At 50.8% G+C, this 23,868-nt stretch overlaps 1 protein-coding gene across 2 annotated transcripts in view; it reads right to left on the reverse strand.

Annotated features, from left to right (window-relative positions):
- Positions 1 to 23,868, reverse strand: part of ASIC2 (acid sensing ion channel subunit 2) — a 1,044,166-nt gene that overhangs the window by 235,803 nt on the left and 784,495 nt on the right. The window contains exon 1 of one of the 2 annotated variants that reach the window (XM_061174980.1): positions 12,966 to 13,685. The exons of the other annotated variant lie outside the window; for it this stretch is intronic. Within the exon in view, the coding sequence (XP_061030963.1) occupies positions 12,966 to 13,685 (720 nt within the window). Of the gene's footprint in view, positions 1 to 12,965; positions 13,686 to 23,868 lie in introns of those variants that run through there. 2 annotated transcript variants of the gene reach the window in all.

The following is a 23,868-nucleotide window of genomic DNA, read 5'->3' on the forward strand; positions in this document are numbered from 1 at the left end:
CACGGAACTACCCTCCGACAGGGATTTGTGATTGGATTCTTGGAACTGCAGGGTTTTTCCACTCACTTAGAGTTATTTTTTAAAGGAGAGTTCAGCCTAAGGACCTAAGGCTACATTACATTAGCATTCTGGAGGTCAATATTTCCAGAACGGCTAGGATCATGTTGTTCTCTTACATTGTGTGGGTGAGAGAGGCGGCTACATTTTGGAAGGAGCCAGATGTGCCCACAGTAAAGAAAAAAAAAAAAAGCAGGTGATTTGAGCTACGGGAGCTGAATTTCCAGTGTTGGAGGAAGGAGGCAGGTCCCCCTTCCCCAGCCTTTAGCTTGCTGGTCCCTCTGTTGGGATGCTGTTCCAGGATCCCTGCCCTCTCATCTCCCAGTCTCAGCGAAGATGTCATCTCCCCAGAAAATCACTCCTTCCCTGCTGCTCTCCATCATGTGCCCTTCACTTTTTGCCTTCACAGCATTTATTAATATTGGAAACAGTCTTGCTCATTTATCTGTTTATTTGTATATCATCTGTGCCATGCCCCACCCCACCCCCCCAGCCCCAAACACAGAATGTTTTCCTAACATCCTCAATCACCTGGGGTCTGTGTTCAGAAGAGATTGCTGGACCTCTCCTCCATAAATTCTGATTCAGCAGTTCTGGGCTGGGGCCAGGGATTTTGAAACCAGCCCTCCCAATGATTCTGATCTTCATGGAGATCATTCACAAGCGCCAGAATGTGAGCTCCAAGATGGAAGGGCCATACCCATGTCCCTCTGTGCCCTGCATCTAGCATGATGCCCCCTACAAGTGGGCTCTGGCCACCTCTTCATGGAATGAATTAATGAATGACCAAACGAGTCACATATAATTTGGTGGTACCAATCCTTGGTCCCATTTTGGCGATTCGGTATTCAGACGGAGCACCTATTACCCATGAGGAATGGCAGTAGGTGCTGGGACAGCCAAAAGATGGAGCCAGGCATGGCCGCCACCCTCAGGGAGGTGACAGTCTGATAAGGGGAAACTGAGTTTATAGAGGATTACAATAAAAGACCGAGAAAGGAAAGGACCGTAAGAGGGTCGTAAACAAAGTGAGTGTCAGGGGGTCAGAAGGATGGGACACTGCTTTCCAGATGGTTTATGTGGAGAAGTGGTTGGAGATAACTTCAGAAGAGGTGGGATTTTTTTCAGACGGTGCTTTCATTGTGCTTCATGTGTTTGTTATAAATTATACACACATGTGGTTAAAAATATTCAAACCACAGAAAAAGGTGCAAAATGAGAAGCCAGACTCCTTCCCACCCACCCTGCCCCATCCTTCCTGTCTCCTCAGAGGCAGCCCATCATCAGATCTCGTGCACCCTTCCCGGCATATTCTGTGCATATCTAAGCCCACAGCTGGATAGAAGAGAGTGGGCTGATGAGGCAGAGATAGCAGATCAGGGGTCCAGGGGAAGGGAACAACCTAAGAAAGGGGTTGGAGAAAGTTGGAAAATTCCTTGAAAAATATTGACAGCTCTTAAGTGACTTGGCTTTGTGACTCAGGGCCATGAAACCCTGACTCTAGAAGGGTGGGAAGAGGGAGGTCAGACAAGGTGATAGGTAGCTTCCCACATCATTTGCTGGTTAAGCTTCTTGGGGCATGGGGCGGGGCGCGGCAGGGGAGGGGCGGGGCGGGGCAGGGGAGGGGCGGGGCGGGGCAGGGGAGGGGCGGGGCGGGGCAGGGGAGGGGCGGGGGTGGGAGTGAGGCAGCCAGGGGTCAATATAAATTAAATATTGAAAATGCTCTCCTTTAAGAGCATGAGATGCAGGTTCTCATCACCACTTCTCCCATTAACCTTATGAGCCTTGGTTTCCTCATCTGTAAAATGGGCACAACAGGACTGTACTGAGACTACTGTCATGAGGGTTGAAGAAACAAATGTGAGGCACAGAGCCTGGTGCAGAGGAGGTCCTCCTCCGTCTGATTCCACTCCCCCTTGTCCCGCCTCCTGGCGTCAACCATTATACGCAACTTGCCAGAAATGCCTTTGCGGAGGCCTCAGCTGACCCCAGCTCCGTCATTTATTTATAAATGTCACTTCGGGCGAGTTTCCGGTTGTTCTCTGAGCCTCCACTCCCTCATCACTGCGTTGGTGGTGCCACAGCAAGAAGAGCTATGATGACATTCCAGACCCCTGGCACACAGGGGTGCCTACTTAGTGCCTGCCTGATCCCTTCTTTCCTTAGCATCCCAGCCCACCTAACTCAGCTCCTCGGCCACGGCCAGAGGGATGGCGCTCTTGCCTCTCCAAACACCTGGTAGAAGAAGATTAGAGCCTGAGACACCCACCCCAGGCCGGAATTTTTAAAAACAAAACTTACTTGGATGTGAAAAATGCAGTCGTGTTTCCTCGGCTGGTTAAAATATTTGATGCTCATCGAATATTCAACGACAACCAAGAAAGGTTCTCACTCCATGTACTGTCAAAAATGTAATGTAATTATAGTGATGTTAAATATCCCCAGCTGTTCTGAGATATTTGAATCTTAAATCAAGCCTGTCTCTACACATCCTGGGGTTGCAGCTGGAGACTCACACCAAGTACCATACCGAGGCAGAGCTGGGGAAGTTCAAGCAAGAACTCTGGGCTAGCATCTCCAAGCTTGTTTGTTAGATCTGGGCTTCATCGCAACATCGGAATAAGGACCCACAACTCGGGCGATTGGCAGCATCGCCAGAGAAAGCCATGTTCCTCAACAGGGCTGTGCAAACTGGCAGGTCATAAGCATCTATCCAAATAGTCTTTCAAATCCATGTACAGGGAGCATCAAGAGATACTGTAAAGTAAACGGTAATAAAGCGAATAAACACATGTCTCACTCTAGAGCCTTTGAGGTGCTTCTGTAAATCAAATTCTTGCCATAATTTGCTCTGTGAGACGTGCTGAGCAGCGGAATCAAACCTCATCTGCTTTCCTAAGCAGTAGATTTAGGACGTGATTTAGATTTATGGACGTGAGTTCACAGTGGATGACCGCGCCATTTCAAAGTGGGAAAATAATTTCCGTTAGGAGGGGTTCCAAGAGAAGATTAAACCCTTCTACTTTCAGAGATCAGAGTATCAACCACTGTCAGATCAGATATGCCACTGGACTCCGAAGGGGATGGCCAGCGTACACATTTTGGAAGAGAAGTTCTCAGAGGAAGAAACAAGACACTGCTGTGATATATTGTAAAAGCTTAAGCACAAATATCCTCAGAGTCTATTTCAAGCTTCCCAGTGGCTTTCAACGTGACTTGAGCCACTCAATATCCCTCTCTGATTTTTAATTTGAGTCAGGGGACTAAAGAAACCCTAAAAGGCTCTGACCTACCCATAAAGGTGTGAAATGAAAACTACATAATTGTTCCTGGCTAGAATTGTGACAATATATAGAAGGCCACACTATTCTTCCAGGGCCTGGAAGTCTTTCTGGAAAGAAGCGAGAGGGGTCATCGTAATCACGATGATGAAGATGATAGTGATGGCTCACGTTTATTTAGCACTTACGCATCTGTGCTTTTACGTTAAAGAGAGTAAGAACGACGCTTTCTGCATTTACACTCAGTTTTTATCCACCAGGACTAGACCACAGCTGGCTTTCAAGAAATCATTTTCGAATGGATTACTACATTATCTTTAAGTTTCACAACAACCCTGCAAGGAAGGTATGATCTCCGCGTTACGAATAAGGAAACAGGGTCTCAATGAAGGCAGTCAAACCCCCAGCAGCCACCCTGATAATCCCAGGCAGACCTGGGATTTGAACTTGAGTCTGATTCCTGAAGCCACATTCTTCCTACTCCTCCTACTTTTTCTAGTTTTACTCCTTTCTAGTTGCTGGGGTCCAAATTCCCAATCTGGCATGAATGTTAAGCATGGATAAAATACTCCCACATTGACTATTTTTGAACCAAGCTACGTTTGTTACGGATTCTTTAATTTCTTGGTTTTAGGACAGACCCTGATCCTAACCTACACAGCCTGGTTCACAATGTGGGGTCAGGTGTGTAATAGAGAGCGTTTTGTACCACAAATGAGGCTTGTATTAGTTTTCTGTTGCTGCTGTAACAAATTACCACCATCTTAGTAGCTTCAAACAACACAAATTAATTAGCTTATCGTCCTAGAGGTCAGAAGGCTAAAATCAAGGTGTTGGCAAGGCTGCATTGCTTTTGGAAGTTCTGGGGAAGAATGTGTTTTCTTGCCTTTCCCAGCTTCTAGAGGCCACCTGCTTTCCTTGACTCGTGACCCCTTCCTCCATCTCAAAGCCGTCAATGTAGTGTCTTCAAATCTCTCTCTGACTCTCTGGCCTCTGCTTCCATGGTTACATCTTCTCTGACTGACCCTCCTGCCTCTCTGTTACAAGGACGCTTGTGATTACATTGGGCCCACTAGATGATCCAGGATAATCTTTGCATCTCAAAGCCCTTATTTTAATCGCATTTGCAAAGTCCCTTTTGCCATGTAAGGTAATGTGTTCACAGGTTCTGGGGATGAGGACGTGGACATCTTTGAGGGGACATTATTCAGCCTACCACACGGCCTTTGCAACTTGGTTTGATTGACACTCTGGCTGGCCCCATGGCCCCTCTATGGACTCTTCTCTGGGGTGGCACTGACCCCGGAACAATGATGCCCCTGCTATGCACATCCTCCTGGGTTCACTGGGGAATCCAGTACTCCTCCCTCAGGTGCCCTTCCTTGCTCCATTCCAGCATGCCCATTCCATGGGCATTCTTACAGACCTAGTGGGTCAGATATGACCAAGAGACCCCTTCGGATCCCTCCTTCTCAGCATTCATGGAGCCCGTAGCCTTGCCCCTCAAAGTGTGGTCCACGGACCAGCAGCATCTGCGTCATCTGCAAGCTTCTTAGAAATGTACATCTCAGGCCCCATTGCAGACCTACCAAATCAGGATCTTTGCTATGGGCCCAGGAATCTGGGCATGCTAAAGTTTAGGAAGCATAGGCCTAGAGGCTTCTCCATTCATCCACGGCCAATTGGAATATGCCGGAACAGACCTCCCTGGGAAGGAGGGCAGGCCTCTGGGCAGAGATAAAGAAAGAACCCAACACCTCTTCTCAGCAGCCAGTTTTAGCACTGATTCTTTTCTGCAAGGCACTCAGAAGCCCATTGCTTTTCTCCTAAGAAAATTTTTCAGGGCAGGTGAAATCCCCTCAAGTCCACCCTGACCAGGAACAGAGGAGCTGGGGGAAGAAGACGTATATGGGAGCCATAGAGGACCTGCATTCAAACTCGCTGTTTTCTGATCCTGTGCCATGTGACCGTGGGCAAGTCACTCCCCTCTCTGAAGTTAGGCAGGCAATAGAGTACAACAATCACCCTCCATTGCTGCAAGGATAAAAATGAGATGGTAATGTATATTACACAATCTTATCCAGCTATGATCACTAAGACTCTGCTAATTAGAAATGCAGGTTCATTTGGCCAAAGCTACACTGGGATTTCTTTGTAGGAACAACTGTGACATAGGGCAAAGAGTGTTGACTTTGGAACCTAAGATCAGGGTCTATGTCTGTGACCTTGGGCAAGTTATTGAACCATCTCACTTTCCTTATCTATATCAGGGAAAGAAGAATACTTTCCTGTCTGGTCCGTTGTCGGGCTGGAATAAAATAATGAATGTAAAAGGAACTGGCAGAGAGTATGAGCTCAATAAATGTGTGTGGAACCAGAAGAAACAATTTACTAAGCAAATTAATAGTATAAACAGTGGTGTCAGGGGAGATATTTGACATGCTCAGGAGAACAAACTTCCCCAGTACATTCACGGCGTTTATTTGTTTTACCAACAATTCATGTTCCAATTATGCGTGACTCATCTATTTGTTCATTAGCACAGGTCTGAGTTGGATCTCAATTTGGCAACATCTCCTTAGTCAGGACTTCAAAGTTATCCATGTCCTTGAATGAATGAAAATGGGAATTTGTTCAGATTATGGCTGCATTAATATGTTTGCATAACTCCTAAGTTCCCCATCATAAACCTATTTCCACAGGTCCATCATGGATCCTGTACTCCTAGGAATGGCCTTTTCTTCTCAGGGTGGCAGGTCTTGGAACCCAGGATGACTTCTAGGGGCTGCATCAACTTGCAGCGAAAGAAACTTCCAGTGAAGGCTTGAAAGACTGCGTTGGATACCCTCTATGGAAACGTTTGTTCTCAACAGCGTCTCTCAGAGTTGGCAGAATGATATCATCGAAAAGAACATCGGCTTTGGAGCTGGACCGATCTTTGGTTTAATCGTGACTCTGCTGCCCCTGAGCTGTGACTTTGTACCTCCCTGAACCTCAGTTTCCTCATCTGTAAAATGGGTTCCATAACACCCATTCAATTCTGGTGAAATTGATGTGACTGTTTACGTAACAGGTGCCCTATACAAATCCTGGGCTAGAATCTGTCCCCATTTCCTGCATGATGGGCAGCTCCTTTTAAACCCGGTGACCCTGATGAGGCACACTGACCTTTGCTCGCCGATTTACCAGAAACAGTAGATTTGTGGTCATCTCTGTGGCCCAGTGTCTGGCACATAGTAGGTGCTCAATGTGCGTTGGTTGACTGAATCTCTGAGTAGCTGATCCAAGCAAAGCATTTAGGAGAACCAAAGCGACTGATGCACAAACCAAATGGCCTGGTTATTCCTCCAGCCCTTCTCAGTTGGGCAGACATCTGATTGATGTCTTCATGACGGGCCACAGTGGCCCCCAAATAGCCACTATCAGAATCAGCCTGACGTGGGTCCATTTGGATATCTGCAGACCTGAGCAGAGTTGACATTTGATTCCCTAAACTAATTTCCTGGAAGTCACATAACTTGGGGAGGTCTTTTCATGTTCCTTGAGTAAATGTCTATTTAATCACCGCCCTGTCTCTAGCACTCCAATAACTTGTACATTTCCCCCTTAATCACTGTTTCAGCTCTGCAAAGAAAAGAAATGGTTGGCTGAAGAGCTTGGGCCATTTGCAGTAGTTAAGCCCTATTTTCCCTTGATCACTCATTTGGACGGAGAACTTTTCAGCTAAGTCCCATTGGTCATTTGGCTCATGCCCTCATTTCACAGAGGAAGATGCTGAGGCCAAAAAGTCACACAGCAGGTCAGGGCGGAACTGAGGCTGTACTGATCTTCCCAGCAAAGCCCCTGCCCCACCAATGCTGTTCTTTCCTCATCCAGCGGTGCAGCTGTGCCTTTCTGGTAGTGAGGATTTGGGTTCAAATCCCAGCTTTGCTATCTGCTGGCTCTGTGACTTTCAGCTGACTACAGAACTGCCCTGAGCTGAAGGTCCCCCATCTGCCAAATGGGGATGATTACACCACCTTTTAGGGTGATTGCGAGAATTGAGATGGCATAAAACGTGCCCAGCCCGAGGCTGGCACATCACAGCCAGCCAGTGCTATTTGCCTTCATCCTTCCCTCGAAACGCTCACTGCAAGTAATATTAACAGAAATAGCTCACATTTATTGAGTCCTTACTGGGGTGCCAGAAGCCATTCTAATCACTTGATGCTCATTTATTCCTCTTTCTCTAAAGGCAAAGGTATCTTTCTAAAGATACCTTTAGATACCTAAAGCCATCCATCCTCACAACTACTGCATTGCCTGGCCTAGCACCACTTCAATGGAATTTGCTGATTTTAAACAATATGTTGCTGAAATGATTTCTTGTTTTCTGTGGCTGGCTCATAGCAGCCAGCCTGCTTCCTGTGACAAAGTGTGAGGAAATCAAATGCTGTTTCCTTGGCTTTTAGTACATATGACTAGTCCAAAATCTGCACTCAGGGTTGACCCCCTGCTGATGGGGGTAGACAATGAGGGCAGGGTTCAGGGAAGTGTGGAATTCTCCTGATGGAGTTAGGAATGGGGTGGGGGGTGACAGCTGGGGGGGTGGGACATAGATGAGATCTCCCTCTGTAGTGTGACAGCCAGTAGCGAAAGAAGTCAGAGCTTTTGCTACGAAGTTTAAAAACTTAGTTTGGCCTCCAGGTGTCCATCACATCTTTGCCTTATTATCCCCCAACTCAGCTCACCCAGCCCCCCCGACTCCCACCCCTGCCCACTGCCTTGAACTACTCTCAGCCCTAGAAAGGATGTGTCCAATCTCATCGTTTCATGCCTCTGTCCTCCTCATTTGCACATGCTGCCCACTCCCAGGGAAGTCCCCTTTCTCTCCTTCTCTACCTTGGAACTCCTATTGATCCCTCCAGACTCAGTTCAGATGTCACCTCCTCCAAGAAGCCTTCAGAGGTCCCCAGTCTGAACTGGGTACTCCTCTGAGCCCACGCAGCACCTCTGCCCTCCTGGCCTCTGCTGATGTATCTCTTTCCTCAACAATACTGCAAATTCATGGAGGACACATACCACACCTTATTTAATTTTACATCCCCAGCCGCTAGTTTAGAGCTTGACATATAGTTGACACTCAGTATACACTGGGTGATGGAATGAAATGAACCAGGAAATGAGCATATCCCCACTCAGGTAAGTGGTCATGATAATAGGTGATAATTATATTGATCATAATTAATAACTGCTACCACGAGATAAAAAGACTGTCGATCTCTTTATTCAAATTATAATAATAGCTCTTGAATATTGAGCACCTATGCTGTCCAGGCAGGGGCCGGTCACTGCCTACATGTTATCTTCTTGCCAGCTCTCAGGGGCTCAGAGAGCGAAGCGCCTGCCCGAGGCACGTGGCTAGAAAGAGGCAGAACCAAAGCCTTAAACTGAGGTCTGCCTGACGCTTCCCCTGACCCGTGCCTCCTCCCAGAGAGCGTCACTGCTCCTTATTTTTGGACCTGATTGGCCTCTGTTCGTGCCTGTCCCCGGACCCTCAGTCCCTCTTCCGAAGCCCCATACCCAGATAGACTGGCCCCACGGTTCTGCATCCTGCCCAATGGGAAGGCTGCTCTCCTCCACCCCCAGGAAAACCCAGAGTGGCCAGTGTGCAGAGCCCAAGGTCCATGGCTGATGCCAGGGAAACCAAGCGGGCATTCAGAAGCGGAGCTGCTTTGTCTGACCGCTGAGTGATTAACCCTTGCACAGCTGCGACAAACATACAGAGGAGCTGCAAACAAATACATCCTGAACGGCCTGCAGACTAAAATCCGACTCCCACCCCTGCCCAAGGTAGAGGGCAAAAAGAGGAGGCTAGAAAGATACCTTTGCCTTTAGAGAAAGAGGAATAAATGAGCGTCAAGTGATTAGAATGGCTTCTGGCACCCCAGTAAGGACTCAATAAATGTGAGCTATTTCTGTTCATATTACTTGCAATGAGCGTTCGGAGGGAAGGATGAAGGCAAATAGCACCCCTGCTGTATATACTATTGTTATCTCTACTCTGCTCTCCCCTGCCGGGTTTATTTCCGGACCGTGAGATCAACCGGATGGAATGAGACTTTGGGGCACATCTCCCCACTGGTCCCGCTGGACGCCCCCTGCTCACCTGTGGCACTTCGGGCTTGGAAACTTACTCTCCCTTTCTGTCCCCCGAAGGAATCAATGCCCCCAAATTGCCTGGGCACTTCCTCGTTAGAAATGCATTCCACTGGTGTTCCCTGGAGAAATTAATCCAGGAGTCTTGGAGGACAGCAAGGAGTCTCGGGGTTACCTGGGGAAGGTCTTCATTCCCCAGATCTTTCCTTAGCACTGACTATTACATCGGGCTCTGTGTTGGGGGCCGGAGATGGCAGGGAAATCAGACCTGATTCCCACTCAAGTCCAGAGGGGGAGACACACAGACCAGGAGGTGTGGTGACACGCATACGTGTGAGGATTGACACCTAAACGGAAGGTAGAGGGCAAAAAGAGGAAGGCATCAGTTGTTTGGTGATGAGGGGAAGTGGTGGGTAGTCAGGAAAGGCTCCAAAGCAGCAGAAACCCCAGGGCTGGATGATGGAGGATGACGAGGTATCCCCAGGCAGACAAAGCAGCAGGGTGGGGCGGGGTGCGCTTAGGGTAGCAGAGGAAGGCAGAGAGAGGCCTGAGGAGCGGGGGTCCAGCTGCTGTCAGCCGTTTGGCAGAGCTTGATATGTGGTGCCAGAGAGGGCGTGGCCAGAGACAAGGCCGGGCTCAGGTATAAGGCCTGAGGAACTTGGACCTCATCCCCAGGACGGGTGAGTCACTGAAGGGTTTTAAGAAATGGGGTGCTATGCTTTGAGTGGACCTTTAGAAAGACTGCTCTGACTATAGTGCTGAGGGTGGATGCAGAGGGCGGGGAGCACTGAGCTGGAGGCCAAAGACCAGTTAGGAGGCTGGTGCCCTTTAAAGGCAACATTTTTATAGAGACCCAGCACAGTCTGAAGAGCTCCCTCCTCTCTTTATGTATGTAAACACACACACACCCCTATACACAAATACAGGCACAGCTGATGTGGTGTATATACTATTGTTATCTCTACTAGATGGAGTAGGAAACTAAAGAACAGAGAGATTAAGTCACTTGTCCAAGGGCACACAGAAAGTGGTAGTCTCAGGATTTGAGCCATCAGTTCAGCTTGAGCGTTCATGCTCTTAACCACTACACTAGAGTGTCACTCCATCAAAGGTGACCGAGGATTGGGACAGGGTAGCATTGTTAAAGGAAAGTATTCCTGATGGGCCCACTCTATATTAGCTTTTGGCTTCCATGGATAGAGGGGGTGCAGCCTTTAATTCTGAGGCCCCTGGGAAAAAACTACAGCATGAAATGTGAAGGAGCTGGAAACTCCCAGGACAGGGCCATGATATGAAGCCACTAGGGGTCACTTGAGTCCCCAGGAACACATACCTTTGGGGAATGGAGGTAAGACTTTCGCTTCGGTGGGTGTGGGCCTGCAAATTCTTCAGACACAGGAAGGCAGGGTACAGGGTGGTCAGAGAAGGCTGTGCCCCAGTGAGAAGAAACCTGCTTTCATCAACTCACAGCCATTCCTGCCAGGGAGGCTGAAGTCAGGTGACTCCTGCAGGTGCTATGTGCTCTGTAGGCCCCAAAACATGTGGCCAAGGCTATGACGCCCTGGGGCAGCCCCACTTTCCACTCTCCCAGCCATGCTCCCAGAAGGGATAGGATTTGGAGGTGGCTGAGGGCTAGAGTCCTAGCCAGGGGCCCTCTGATAGAAGAGAGGCCCAGGATCAGAGAGGAAGGTTCCATGTGGCTTCTGTGTGATACATTTGGTGGTATGCAAAGTTGGACTTTGAGCTTGCTGGCTCTGGGCTTCGGACAGCATTTTAGAGCCTCATATCCCTCATCTTTAAAATGGGAATAAAATTCTGCCAAAGCAGGGCTGTGGTGAGTGTCAAAAGTGAATCCTGGCTGTTAGCCCACGATCCACACTTTGTAAAGCCATCGTCAGATGTGCAGAATTTTCCAAGTGTTGTACAACTTTTGGAGTTGGAGCTGCTGGTACTTGAATGTAACACTGAACTTGAGTCCAACTCTAGGGGCTGCTAGTTAGTGGTCAGCCAAAGAACAATAAACAATAAGGGATCGCGAACTTCATTCCTTCACCTTTGTGGATGGAACTTAGAATTGTGTTTGAAGTCTGGGCAAAGTCACTTAGAAGCATATGTTAACAGCACCTCCTGCTTGCTAAGGTGGGGAAACCACAAGGCAGGTATTCTTTAAAAGCCAGTTGAAAAGCTCAGGAAATAAGGGATATTTGGGGAGTGGATAATTCACAGCTACTGTATATACAGGCTTAAAGCAAAGCAAGGAGGGCAAGACTGAAGCCAGGGTCACCATCCTAGATGAGGACTAGCCCAATCAGCCAATCAGAGGCCTGGCCTGATGGGCATCTGTGCCAACACCTATTGGAGCCAGAGCATCTATTTACCATCCCAGAAAAAGCATTGTCATAGATGAGATTGTCAGGAGTGATGCCTAACGCTGGTAAAATCACCATCAGAGCATTACAGATAAACACACGCACCAACATTCCCTGCACTAGTGGAAAAGCCCAAACCCCCCAAGGGGCATTTACACACGAATGGCTGGACAGGCTCAAGCCACGCTGAGGCTTCGCACCAGAACTCCTCCTAGGCAGACCACACAAGGCAGAAACCTTCTGTCAGACAGCTGCGTTATCCAGACCCCAGCATGGGGGAACCAGCACAGCAAATGGTTTACAAACCCCGAGCACAACTTCTCTTGGCCCCGGAGGTTCACATCAATATCTCTGCCATGCTGCTTTCCCCACTGCAGGGCGTTGGTTCCCCTAGACCGGAAGACCCATACTCACACCTTGGGGGGGTCAAGGGCCCCAATGGTGCCCGCAACAGCTCAATTCCCGGGTAGCTTAAGACACAAGTGCGTTCAAAAAGTAGCACAAGGGGCTGCTGCCTCTCCCACCAAACCAGCTACTGCTTCAGCGTTGGTTGGTATTCTGGGAGTTTCCTCCAAAGTCCCCCTAGATTGGAAGTGTTTTGGAACTCTCAAGCCATAAGCTGCTTAGGGTCCCAAGCTTGCTTAGGGCCTCTACCCGATTCTCCCACTGGCCCATTTTTTGAAGAGCTTCCTATTGGTTTTCCCAAAGACAACAAGCCCACACTTAAGATATGCTTCTCTCTCTTCCCATCCCTTCATCCCAGACACAGGGTAGCTACCTGTAGCCCTGTGGACCTGGGGGGTGAGATGGGGGAGAAGGGTGACTGGTATTCCCAGAGGGGACCATAGCCAGCAAAGCGGAGGGGCTTGGGAGCTGACAGCGCAAGGAGAGAGGCCGGGACAGGGGAGCCAGGCGACTCCTCCTGCAGTGGTGCCAAGTCCCCACAACCTGGAGAAGACTCGGGGTACCTAAGAGTGGGTTCAGCCTCGGCCTCGTGGGCTGATGTCACCGCCAGGGGCCTGGGGTCCAGCCCCGGGGGGCGGGGAGAGCCGGTCGGTGGCCTTACGACGCGGGAGATTGGGGGAGCAGGGGGCGCGGGTTCGCGCGGAGGGCAACTCACGGAGGAGAAGTTGTGCGGCCCGCAGAGCTCGCCGCGGTACTTGCAGGAGAGCAGCATGTCCTCGAGCTGGTGGCCCAGGCGGTCCATGAAGGCGGCGCTGATGCCCTCGAAGTGGCGCGGCGGTAGGAAGAGGCGGAAGTCGGCCAGCTTGCGGAACCACTGGCGGCGCGGCTCGTCCCCCCTCAGCAGCTCGCTGACCAGCGGGCGCGCCGTGCGGTTGGGCAGCAGCAGCCCGAGCCAGTGGCCGGCGTAGTAGAGGTCCCCCTTGGAGAGGCGCGGGAAGCGCAGCGGGTTGTTGTTGCACACGGTGACGGCGGGGAAGGGCAGCTGGCGGCTCCACTCGCGGTGCACCCGCGTGTGCGACGGGAAGCTGAGCCAGTAGAGCAGGCGGTTCGAGGACCAGGACAGCAGCAAGCCGAGGGACGTGCAGAAGGCCAGCACCCACAGCGCCCGCCGCTGGAAGGAGCCCCCCGCCGCCGCACGCCCCGCGCACATGTGCCGCAGCCCGTGCAGTTTAGCGCGGCTCAGCGACGGCCGCCCCCTGCGGGCGACCCCCGGCCCCTGCAGCGCCCGCTCGCGCTCGCGCTCGCCGCCCCGGCCGCCCCGGGGCCGCCCGGCTGCCACCACCGCCGCCGGCGCCGGCTCCTCGCGGGCCATGCGGAAGCGTCCCGGGCCGGTGAGCGCGGCCGCGGGCCGCCCGGCTCCGCCACTCCGGCTCATTCATTCAGCCCGCGGCTGGCGGCAGCGGCGGCGGCCCCGGCCGGGCGGAGCCCCCATGGGAGTCCGCAGCAGCAGTCGAAGCAGCAGCGGCAGCCGCTGCGCGCAGCCCGCGCCAGGGAAGCGTGCGCCCGAAAGGAGCTCCGGTGGCGCGGCATGCCCGCCCGGCGCCGCCACCGCCGCCTCCGCGGGCGCCCGCCCGGGACCGAGCCCGCCTCGGCCCGCCGCCCCTGGCACGGGCCTCCCCGAGCGCCTCCCAGGCTCTCCTGGCCCCGAGACCTCCTGGCGGACGCCCGACGCCGGCCACTACCTCTGGAGGGGCCCCGCTGGGCGCCGCCTCTCCCGTCCCTGGGCGCTGCGCCCGCCTCCCGTCGTCTTGGATCTCGGGGGACCCTGAGCTGAGTCCTCCCGGCTCCGCCTAACCCCAGCTTTTACGCTGGTCCCGGGAGAGCAGCCACTCGGCCACCAATGCCCGATTCGGACACCCCCCAAGGACCCCGCCAGCCCGGCCGGTGGCCCGCGGTGCTGGGACACGGGGGAGAAGGCGCCGGGGGACGAGCGCCCCCAGAGGCGCGCGGCGGCTCCTGGCTTGGCGGGTGGGGTGGGCGTGTACAGGGGTGAGTGGTCGCCCTGCTGGCTGCTGCCCTCTTTCCCTTTCCTCCGGGACCCTTCTCACTGCTCCTCGGGCTGCGCTCGGCTGAGACCTGCTAAGGCTCCCCCAAGTCCGGAGCCCGCGCCTCGCCTGGGGCTGGGGGCGTCTCAGGGTCCTGCCAGAGGCTGCTGGCCGCTGGGCTCCTTCAAGGGTGCTGGCCAGAGGGAAGTGTCGCTTCTCCCGCAGCTCTCCGAAGTGCCTCGAGTCTCCAGAAAAGCCCGGTCTCGCCGTCCCTTGCCTCTTCTTTTTCCTGCCCCGATGCTCCAGGAGCTGGGGACTGAGGAGCCCCGGCTACACCTCTCGGGGGTGACCCGGACTCGCTGCTCCGGGCGCCCGGCTCCTCTCGAGACTCCCAGCCCCGCGGCGGCGGCGGCGGCGGCTGCGCTCCTCTCGCGGCTGCCCGGCCCTCCTCGGGCCCCGGGCGAACTTGGGCAGCGGCCGCGCGACGCTGGCGCGGCTGGGCTTCCAGCCCCTGCTCCTCGGCTCGCTAGCCCCGCGGCTCCGGGCGGGCGGGGCGGCGGCGGCGGCGAGCGCCGTGCGCTCCCGGAGACGCGGTGCTGACGCGCGCGGCCCCTCCTGGCTGCATTTTAATTCCTGGCCACTGTGGCCGCTGCACACCGAGCGGGAAGCGTTTTGCCGGAGCCGGGGGGCGGGGTGGGGTGGGGGGAATGAGCTGCACAGATGTGCCGCGCTGGCGGGAGAGACGTGGAGTAGAAACGCTGCGTTTACGTGGGCCGCGTGGGGATGAGTGTGAGGACACTTCGGACTGTGCGGGCTGGACTGTCGACAACCTGAGCCGCTGTCTAGTGTGGGCATTTGAGCTAGTGTGTGAGTGGGGCGTCATGCACTGAGTGTGGGTGGGATGTGCGTGTGTACGTGTGAACGGGCATTTCTGTGTATCTGGTGAATGTGAGCCTACGTGCAGAGCTGTGGCTCTCTGAATGTGTGTGGTGTGTGTAGGACAGAGTGATGGCTTGTATGCTCTACGTGTGTGTAAGTGTGCATGTAGGCGGTGGGGGGCGTGAACGGGCGTGTGGACGTGTGGGTGGATATCGGGGTTTCTGGAGGTGGTGTGTTTTGCGTGTGTGTGCTGTGTAAATGGGTATGTGTGTTGAGGTGCTGGGAACGGTCACTGGGTCTCTGGCAGGTTGGGCTCAGTGGGGCAGCCCTGCCCCCTGCCTGTTAGGAACTTCCGGTGTCCTCCAGCCACTTCCCCGGTTGGGTCCGCTGCCCAGCCCTGGCGCAGTCCACCAAGTGCAGCCTTCCTGGGTGGGCGGCAGGGAGGAGGATGACGTCCATGGACAGGAGACTCCATCTCTGCCATTCTCATGGCGGGGTTCCTACAGCTGGTTGGCTGATGATGTCACCCTTCCCTCCTGGACAGGCTCAGGGTCTTCCACTAAGCCCTGGGGCACTTTTGGACACTTTCATTTAGCTTTTTAAAATATTCTGCCTTGGCGTGTTTGGGAGGATGAGTGAAGCATGCAGTGTACTGCTAACTCCATTTCACACTAGACTTGGGAGGCCAAGTACTTGCCCAAGGTCAAACTGCCCCTAAGTTGTCGATCAGGATTCTACACCCAGGTCCCCGAAGCCCTGGTTCCTTCGACTGCACCACGGGGCCTTGCAGTTTGCACTCTCTGGGCCAGGCGCCTCGAGGCCAGGGCTGGAGTCTTGCTCCTTGCCTGCCCCGCGTGGTGTATGGTGGGTCTCTTCCCGTATTTCCCAAATAATTGACTCACTGAGGCCTCACCGGATGGGTAACACTTCCAGCCTTATTACTCCCTGGGATAAAGGAGTTTCGTAGACATTTGCCAGAGAGTAGATTGGGATGGTGGCGGTGAGGGGAGAGACAATGTGAAGGGATCCTGAGGGTGGGAGGGCACCCCAGTGAAGCTGGGAGATTTGGGGTTTGGAGGATTTGAATTTGGGCCTGGAGAGGCATTTCACCCATTTTGTGATGATTTATTAGAGGTGGCCCAGGTAAGTCTGTTGAATGAGCATCAGGTGTCTGAGCGGTGCTGGGTGCGCCTTCCCTCCCCACTGACCTGGAGGGTATATGTCAGCATGGCAGCCCCTGCATCTGGTCTCTGGAGACAGGGATATCTGAGCCCCACACATACACACACACTCCTGGAGGCTCTTCTCATTCACCTGGGGAAGAAGCTATAGAAGTTGGGCTTTGCTAAAATTCTGCTTTGGATTCGGTTCCTTGAAGATATCTGTTGCTAGCTTTGGGGGGAAGGTTCTGAATCTGCCAGTTTTATGGGGCCTCTAACAAAGGCTCACACACCAGTGCTTCAGCCTGGTCCCAGCAGTCCTGGGCTGGTGGGGGGGGGAGGGGAGGGATGCCACAGTGACACATATCCAGATCAAGGTGGGGCGACCTTGTGAGCTCAGTGAAATTACTGATGAAGCAGCCAGGGCAAGCATGCAACATCTTCTAGCATCATAGCCCTGGGGTGGCACGAAACTCTGTCTTGTAGAAACCTTTAAGACCTTTTATGTTTCTGATTTGTTCAGCTGTTGTGGGCTTTTTCTTTCCTGGCATTTTCCCCCTTGAAATGTACACATGCTGCTTTTGGTTGCCTGAGTATCTTCCCTGCCATGGTTTTTACTGTTAATTCTCCAGATGGGTCACTTTTTCAGAGAGAGGAAGGGTATCCTGCATGGGCTTCAGGGGTCTTGGCACAGAAATCCAGAGACAGACACAGGGATGCCTAGTGATCCCAAGTGATCGATGGCTTTCTTTTTGGCACATGTATGCAGTACGCTTCCTACACTGCCTGAAATCCCCCCCACCCCTTTCTCGACCAGTACTTTGACCAGCTCTGTGAAATTCTGCTCTTTCCTCAAATCCCAGCTGAAGCATTGCCTCCTAGGTAACTGGATTGATACCTCCATCATAGCCTTTGTATAGCACCTTGTCACTGTGTGTGTCTAGGCTTTTCATCTGGACGTGAGCCCTTTGAGGACAGGGACCACATCTCATTCACATTTTTGTCTCTATCTCTCAGCACAGTGCCCTGGCACCTAGATGAAACACACCAAAATGGGGAAAAGGAGAAAGGAACTAAGATTTCTTGACTATTTCTGTATGCCAGGCAACTGTACCAGACACATAAACATATTTAATTTCTTATTCCAACCTTGCAGGGGGGTATTTTTACCCTCTTTTTACAATTGTTGAACCAAGGGCATGGAGAGCAGGAATTGAACTCAGCAATAACTCATTCCAAAGTCCAAGATTTTCCTTCTCCATCATGCTTCTTTGAAAAGTATTATGATAAATAATAACAATAATAATATAATAAATGTAGGACTTCCTAATCACTAGGACTTGTTCTAAGTGACTTACATTAAAAATAAGTGTCATAAGCATTCTAAGTGTTTAATCCTCAAAATAATCCTACTAGGCAAATACTGTTATTTTCTCTATTTCGAAGAGGAGGAAGCCTTACCACAGAGAGGTTGAGTTACTCAACCTAAGCCACACAGCTTAAGCAGGAGAGCAGCCTTTCAATGCAGGTAGTCTGGCTCCAACCCCTGTGCTCTCAAACCCTACCCTATACCATCTCTGCCCTCAGAGCTGCACTGACACAACAGCTCATGTGAATTAACTTTCCCATCCTTGCAGGCTCACTTGGCCAGAAAAACAAATTCACGAGGCAGTGCATGAGCTGCCCCACGTGACCTATCCACCAAGAAGTGTGAATTTAGCATTGTGATTTCCCAATAATAAGCTTTTAGAAAATTTCCCTTTTCCTGTTTATCTCTAAAACATCTGTCGCTCCACACCTGGAATCCTGGCCTCCTGTGTGATGTTTGGGCGCCAGCCAGCCCACATTCTGGTGGGCGGCCACCACCGCCAAATATAAGCTCTTTCTCCCATTAAATGAGTTTGTTGGGCAGGAAGGTCCATTTAGGTCAATGTGATTTTCTGTTTTTACAATCCAGTTGTAGGAGCTAATACTTGTTGACTTGATCGGGCTTCACTGGGTCCCCTGATATTCCTGCTTACCCCCAATCCCTACTGCTCAGGGGCTTGGTATTAGAAAGTATCAGAGGTACTACTTAACCCTGCTCTTTGGAATTGCTGCTACACACCCGAACAGCGACAGTCCACCGGTACCTGATTCTATCCCAAAACATCTGGCAGTATTTAAAGCTTCCTTTCATCAAACTGGAATCAGTCTCTTTGCAAATGTCTCCTAATTTATCCCCGGGGAGCCACACAAAATAAGTTTGATATTTCTTTCGCATGGGAACCCTTCAAAATACTTTATAGAATCAAAGTATGTCAGTGGTGAAAGGGGCTCTAGTAGTCTGCCTTCTAGCAAAATCTTCAAGAAAGTCTTTCTTCTCCAGGTTAGACACCATCAGTTCCTTCACTTGCTTCTCCTGTACTTTCTGCTCTTGGGATGGGATCGCGGATGTCAATATCTTTAAAATGGTCCCATACCCATTGGTATGAACCCACCAAGCCCTTTACTCTGGACCTGGTCCATCCAGGCCCTGATCTTCCTTCTGATGGTCGTGGGATCTTATCTGCCACCCTCCTCCACCCCTGGGATTTAGTGTATGTGGCGGGTGTGGAGGGGGGAGAGGGGGCAGTAACAAGGGGCTCTCGGTGTCTTTGCTTAGAATGCTGGGCACACTTCCTTTTAGGACTCGTGGTGATGAGTCAACACTACTTCTAGTCTCAGAGTTCATTGCTCTTAGGGGGCAGGTGTGCTTTTGTGGGTCTGTCTGTGAATGTAAAGACCTTGCTTTTTCTCCTTCTTTCTCTGTCTTTCTTTTTCTGTCTCTGTACTGCCCTGGGCTCTCTGTCACTCTGCTTCCCTCTCTCCCCCTCTTCTCTTTTTTCCTTCTCTTCTTTTCCTCCCTTTCTCCTCTCCCCAACCTCTGCCTGAAGCCTAGCAGTTCCCTCTGCTACCTTCTTAGCCTGTGCTACTGGTGGCCTCTGGGTGCAGAGAGGTGGCTGCATTGTCACAGGACCTCAGCCAATGTCCAGTAGTCATGATGGGAGCTCCTGCACTGGTGGAAAGGGCAAGGAGAACTTCACCGGGGTTTTGGTCACTGCATACCTCCTTTCCCATCCATCCCAGCCTCCCTCCATGGGGCTGGCACTGGAGTTGCTGTTCCATCTTACCTTTTCACGTGCTTCAGCATCTCCACTGCTTCTCCTGCTTCTTCCGTGGCTTTCTTATATTATCCTGGGCCCCTCCTGGTTCTCTCTTCTTCTGGGCTCCTTCTTAGGTTCTCCAGATATTTTTTTTTTTTTTTTTTTGCATTTTTGGTCATCCTCATTTTCCTGGAGTTCCAGCTCTCAGCTGCTCATCTTTCACCAGCACTAAATCCCAGGGGTAAGAAGGCAAACAGGGGCCCACAGCTACCAGAAGGAAGATCGGGACTGAAAGGACCAGGTCCAGAGCAGAGAGCTGCTAGGTTCGTGCTCTGCTGAAGCACTGTGCTCCCTGGTAAATGGCAAATCCTGAAAGATGGGAGGATGTAATGTAATTGAACCCCTTCACTCTCAGGGGAGAAAGCAGAGGTCCAGAGAGGGGAGTGGCTTGCTATAAATCACACAGATGGATACCGAGAAACACAGAACCGAAATCCAGATCCCAACTTCAGGGTCATTCTCTGCTCACCCTATGGAATAACTTTTCGACCACCCATTTTGAAATCAGCAATGTATTCACATGGTCAAAAAGGACAAAAGAGTAAACAGTCTAGTAAACAAATCTCTCCACCCCTCGCCTCCCCCGGTCACCCATCTGTCCTCCTTGGAGGCAACTAATGCGATCAATTTGTTGTATAATCTATTAGTGATACTTATGAATATACATATGTGTGTATAGTCTCCATATGTTTCCCTTTTCTCACGCCAGTGGTTGCCTTCTGTGAATACCATTTACTAGAGTAATTGTATTCTACGTTCTTCACACCTTTTTTCTCTGTATTTGCAGTTATTTTATGGTTGCCTTCCTCTGGCACCTCATTCCAACTCCTGCTATTTTCCTCAGCTTCTCATTTCACGTTGTCCTGCTCTCCCTTCCAAAAAGGACAGTGGATCCTACGACAAGGTGGTATACAGAGCTCGCCGTTTTATTATCAGATTTTCCGTCAACTCTTTGCTAGATATTCTGATGGATGAAAGCTCTTGCGTGGATAATCTCAAACATCAGGTAGTGCAAAGATATTTCCACTTGCCTCTGAACAGTATTACATGATGCATTCGCATAGGATTTAATTTTCTGGTCAAATTTTCTTTAAACTAATTATAACACACACACACACACACACACACACACACACTATTGAGTGCCCTCAGCACACAGCTCTTGTTGGTTTGGGAAAGTGGTCCAAACGTGCATTGGTTGGCAGAGAAAACCAGTTTGGGATTCAGAAGTTTCTGTGACTAATAAAGAGAGTGGGTAAGACACACCATGGAGAGAACCAGAGGGTGTCAGTGCCGAAAGTGATCTTAATGAGCATGTGGTTAAACTTAGAAGAGGAAATTGATATACAAAGTTTAGTGACTTGCCCCAGTCACTGGGAAGTTGATCTTATGATGGTGATGATGATGATGGTAATGGTGATGGTGATGGTGATGGTGATGGTGATGATGGTGACGGTGATGGTGGTGATGGTGATGATGGTGGTGATGATGATGGTGGTAGTGATGATGGTGATGGTGATAGTGATGGTGATGATGATGGTGGTGATGGTGATAGTGATGGTGATGATGATGATGGTGATGGTGGTGATGGTGATGATGGTGGTGATGATGATGGTGGTGATGATGATGATGGTGGTGATGATGATGGTGGTGATGATTGTGACGGTGATGCTGACGCTAATGCTGATATTTGATAGCTAACATTGATTGAGCACTAATTATGTGTCAGGCACTGTGCTCGATGAACATGCATTAGCTTACTTAATCCTCACGGCAAACTTATGAGGTATGTATCACCATCATAGATCTTCTACACAGGAGGAAACTGAGGCAGAGATTGGATAAGTAACTTGTCCAGTCGGTGGCTGGATTCAAACCCAGGTGTTTTGGCTCTAGAGTACAGGGTCTTAATCAGGATGGTTGAATTAGCTGAAATGAGGACCGTAGTGGATATTGACTGAGCACCTAGCGTGTGCCGGGCACTGTCTTAGGCACAGGAAATGCAGGGTCTACTCAGACGTGGTCCCTGTCTTAGCTTGCAGTCCAGTGGGGGACGTGGGTAAGAAAATAGATACCTTTAACAAAGCATGATAAATGCTATGCTACAGTGTGTTGAGAGGGTCCAGAGGAGGGGGCTCCTCTCCCTTGGTCTGAGAGCGATCACCATACACATTTCCCACTGAATTTCTCCATTCATTTTCATCTTCTCACTCCAACTCATGGAGAATTGTATGACTCTGCCTACAGGGATCAACCTTGGAGACAGGATCTGCGACCAGTGGCAACACGGGCATAAGCCCACGGTGAGGAGCCCTGATCCATGATGTCCATGTGTCCACATCCAATTCCTCCTCCTGATGTGGCTTTTTGTGTCCCCAGTGGTGTCTTGTTGACCTGTGACATTTACTTCCCAAGTCCAGGCCACGTCAATAATGAATCTGCCTCTTCCCCCAGCGTGGCCTTCCCTATTCTGGGTTTAGGCTTGAATAACTGGATCTTGGTTGTAACTTTGACCATAAAGTTAGCGGAACAATGGAGCTTTGCACACTTTTCTACCCAATTTCCTCTCCCATACACATAACAAAACTCTCATTAAAACAGTTAAGCACAATAACCTTCTCCAGTAGTTATCACCCACTCATGTTACGAAAAGGCAGGCAGTTAAAATCGGATTTAATGACATATAAAACCCCAGGTACAATTAGGCATTTTATTCTCAAATCCTTGACTGTCCCCTTAACTGTTTTCAGCCATGACTTAGTCTTACCCCGGCTCTCACCTCCCCTTTGGGGAGCACTTACTAACCAGCACTGAATCTGTCTTGCAGACAGACCCTCTGCGGTGACTCAGAGATTTCAGGCCAAGTTGATTTGTCAAAAGCCTCCATCCAGGCTGCTTTCCCTCCAGCCATAGCTTTTCTCTGTCTCAGCCACTAGCAGTTTGTTTACTTTCTTTCCCTTATAAATGACCTGGGCCAAACCACTATCTCGGGTTTCCCTCCTCCAGTTTATTTTGCCTGTCCATCCACAGGAGGGGCAGAGCGGGAGGGATTTTATACATTCTTTTGCAGCGTGTGGACCTGTGTGATTATCCAAAGAGAAGACAGGGAGAGAAGGGCAGGACAGGGAAGGCAGGATAAGGGAAGGAAAGGGGAGGGGAGGGGATGATGGGGAGGGAGAGGAGAGGAAGATAACACAGAGTACCAGCCAGGTACCTACCACATACTATTATGTGCACCATATAATGTTCATTTTTTTCCTTTTTGGCCGCATTGCGCAGCTTGCGGGATCTTAGTTCCCCGACCAGGGATAGAAACCGGGCTTGCAGCAGTGAAACCACCGAGTCTTAACCGCTGGACTTCCAGGGAATTCCCCCATGTAATGTTCTTCATAACAACTCTCCCAGGTCAGTAACATTATCCCATTTTACAGATGGGGACATAGAAACTTTATCTTTCCAATCTTATTCTCTCTGTTGCTGGTTTAAGCACAGCTCAAACCATAATCCCCCAGTGCAACCATTCACTGAGCTGGATGTCAGGCACTGAGTTAAGCCTCATTTTCCAGATGAAGAAAATGAGGCTCAGAGAGGTGAAGTTACTTGCCTAGGGTCACACAGAGTACGTCACACAGTAGCAGAGCCTGGATTCCAACCCAGGTCTGACTCCAATGTGTTGGTAATTATTAGAAAGGCAGGAAATTGGGAGTTTAGAAAGAGAAAAGATAAGGTGGGTGGCAGCATAATTCAGGATTTTGCAAAAGCCCTTGGGGAGATGAAGGGAGTGAAAACAGAAGCTAGGTTCTCAGTATCTGCTGTGCATCTGGAGCTCTGTTCTTCCCAGCTTCAGAGTGATGCCATCATGGGCAGAGCTAAAACTATACAAGGCCAGTGGTAAGAAAGAGGTTTAGGGAAGTACCCAGGGGTACAAGTGCCAGGCTGGGCTAAGAGAAGGTCCAAATGATCGAACGCACTGAGAGCCATCACAGGGCTGCAAAGTGGGCGCTCATGTTTACAAACCACAGACTTTCAGCCTACCCTCCTGTCTCCTTTCCTCCCTCCCTCCCTCCCTCCCTCCCTCCGTCCCTTCCTCCCTCCTTCCTTCCTTTCCTTCCTTCCAGACCTCAGCTTTGCTTTCTGCTTTTAATCAATATTTCTCTAGCCCAACAGTGCTTAAGTTTACTCATTCAATTATTCTCAGCAACCTACAGCGCTAACACACAACATTAGATTCAAAACAGCTTTCTGAAAGCGCCTGGAGTTATAAAGGCAAGTTCATAAGCTTGATGTGTAATAAGAGCATGAGACAGTTCATACCCTTTGACCTGGTAATCCCACACCCTAGAAGCTTC

Source organism: Eubalaena glacialis, chromosome 19, assembly GCF_028564815.1.
Source record: "Eubalaena glacialis isolate mEubGla1 chromosome 19, mEubGla1.1.hap2.+ XY, whole genome shotgun sequence".
Taxonomy (NCBI): Eukaryota; Metazoa; Chordata; class Mammalia; order Artiodactyla; family Balaenidae; genus Eubalaena; species Eubalaena glacialis.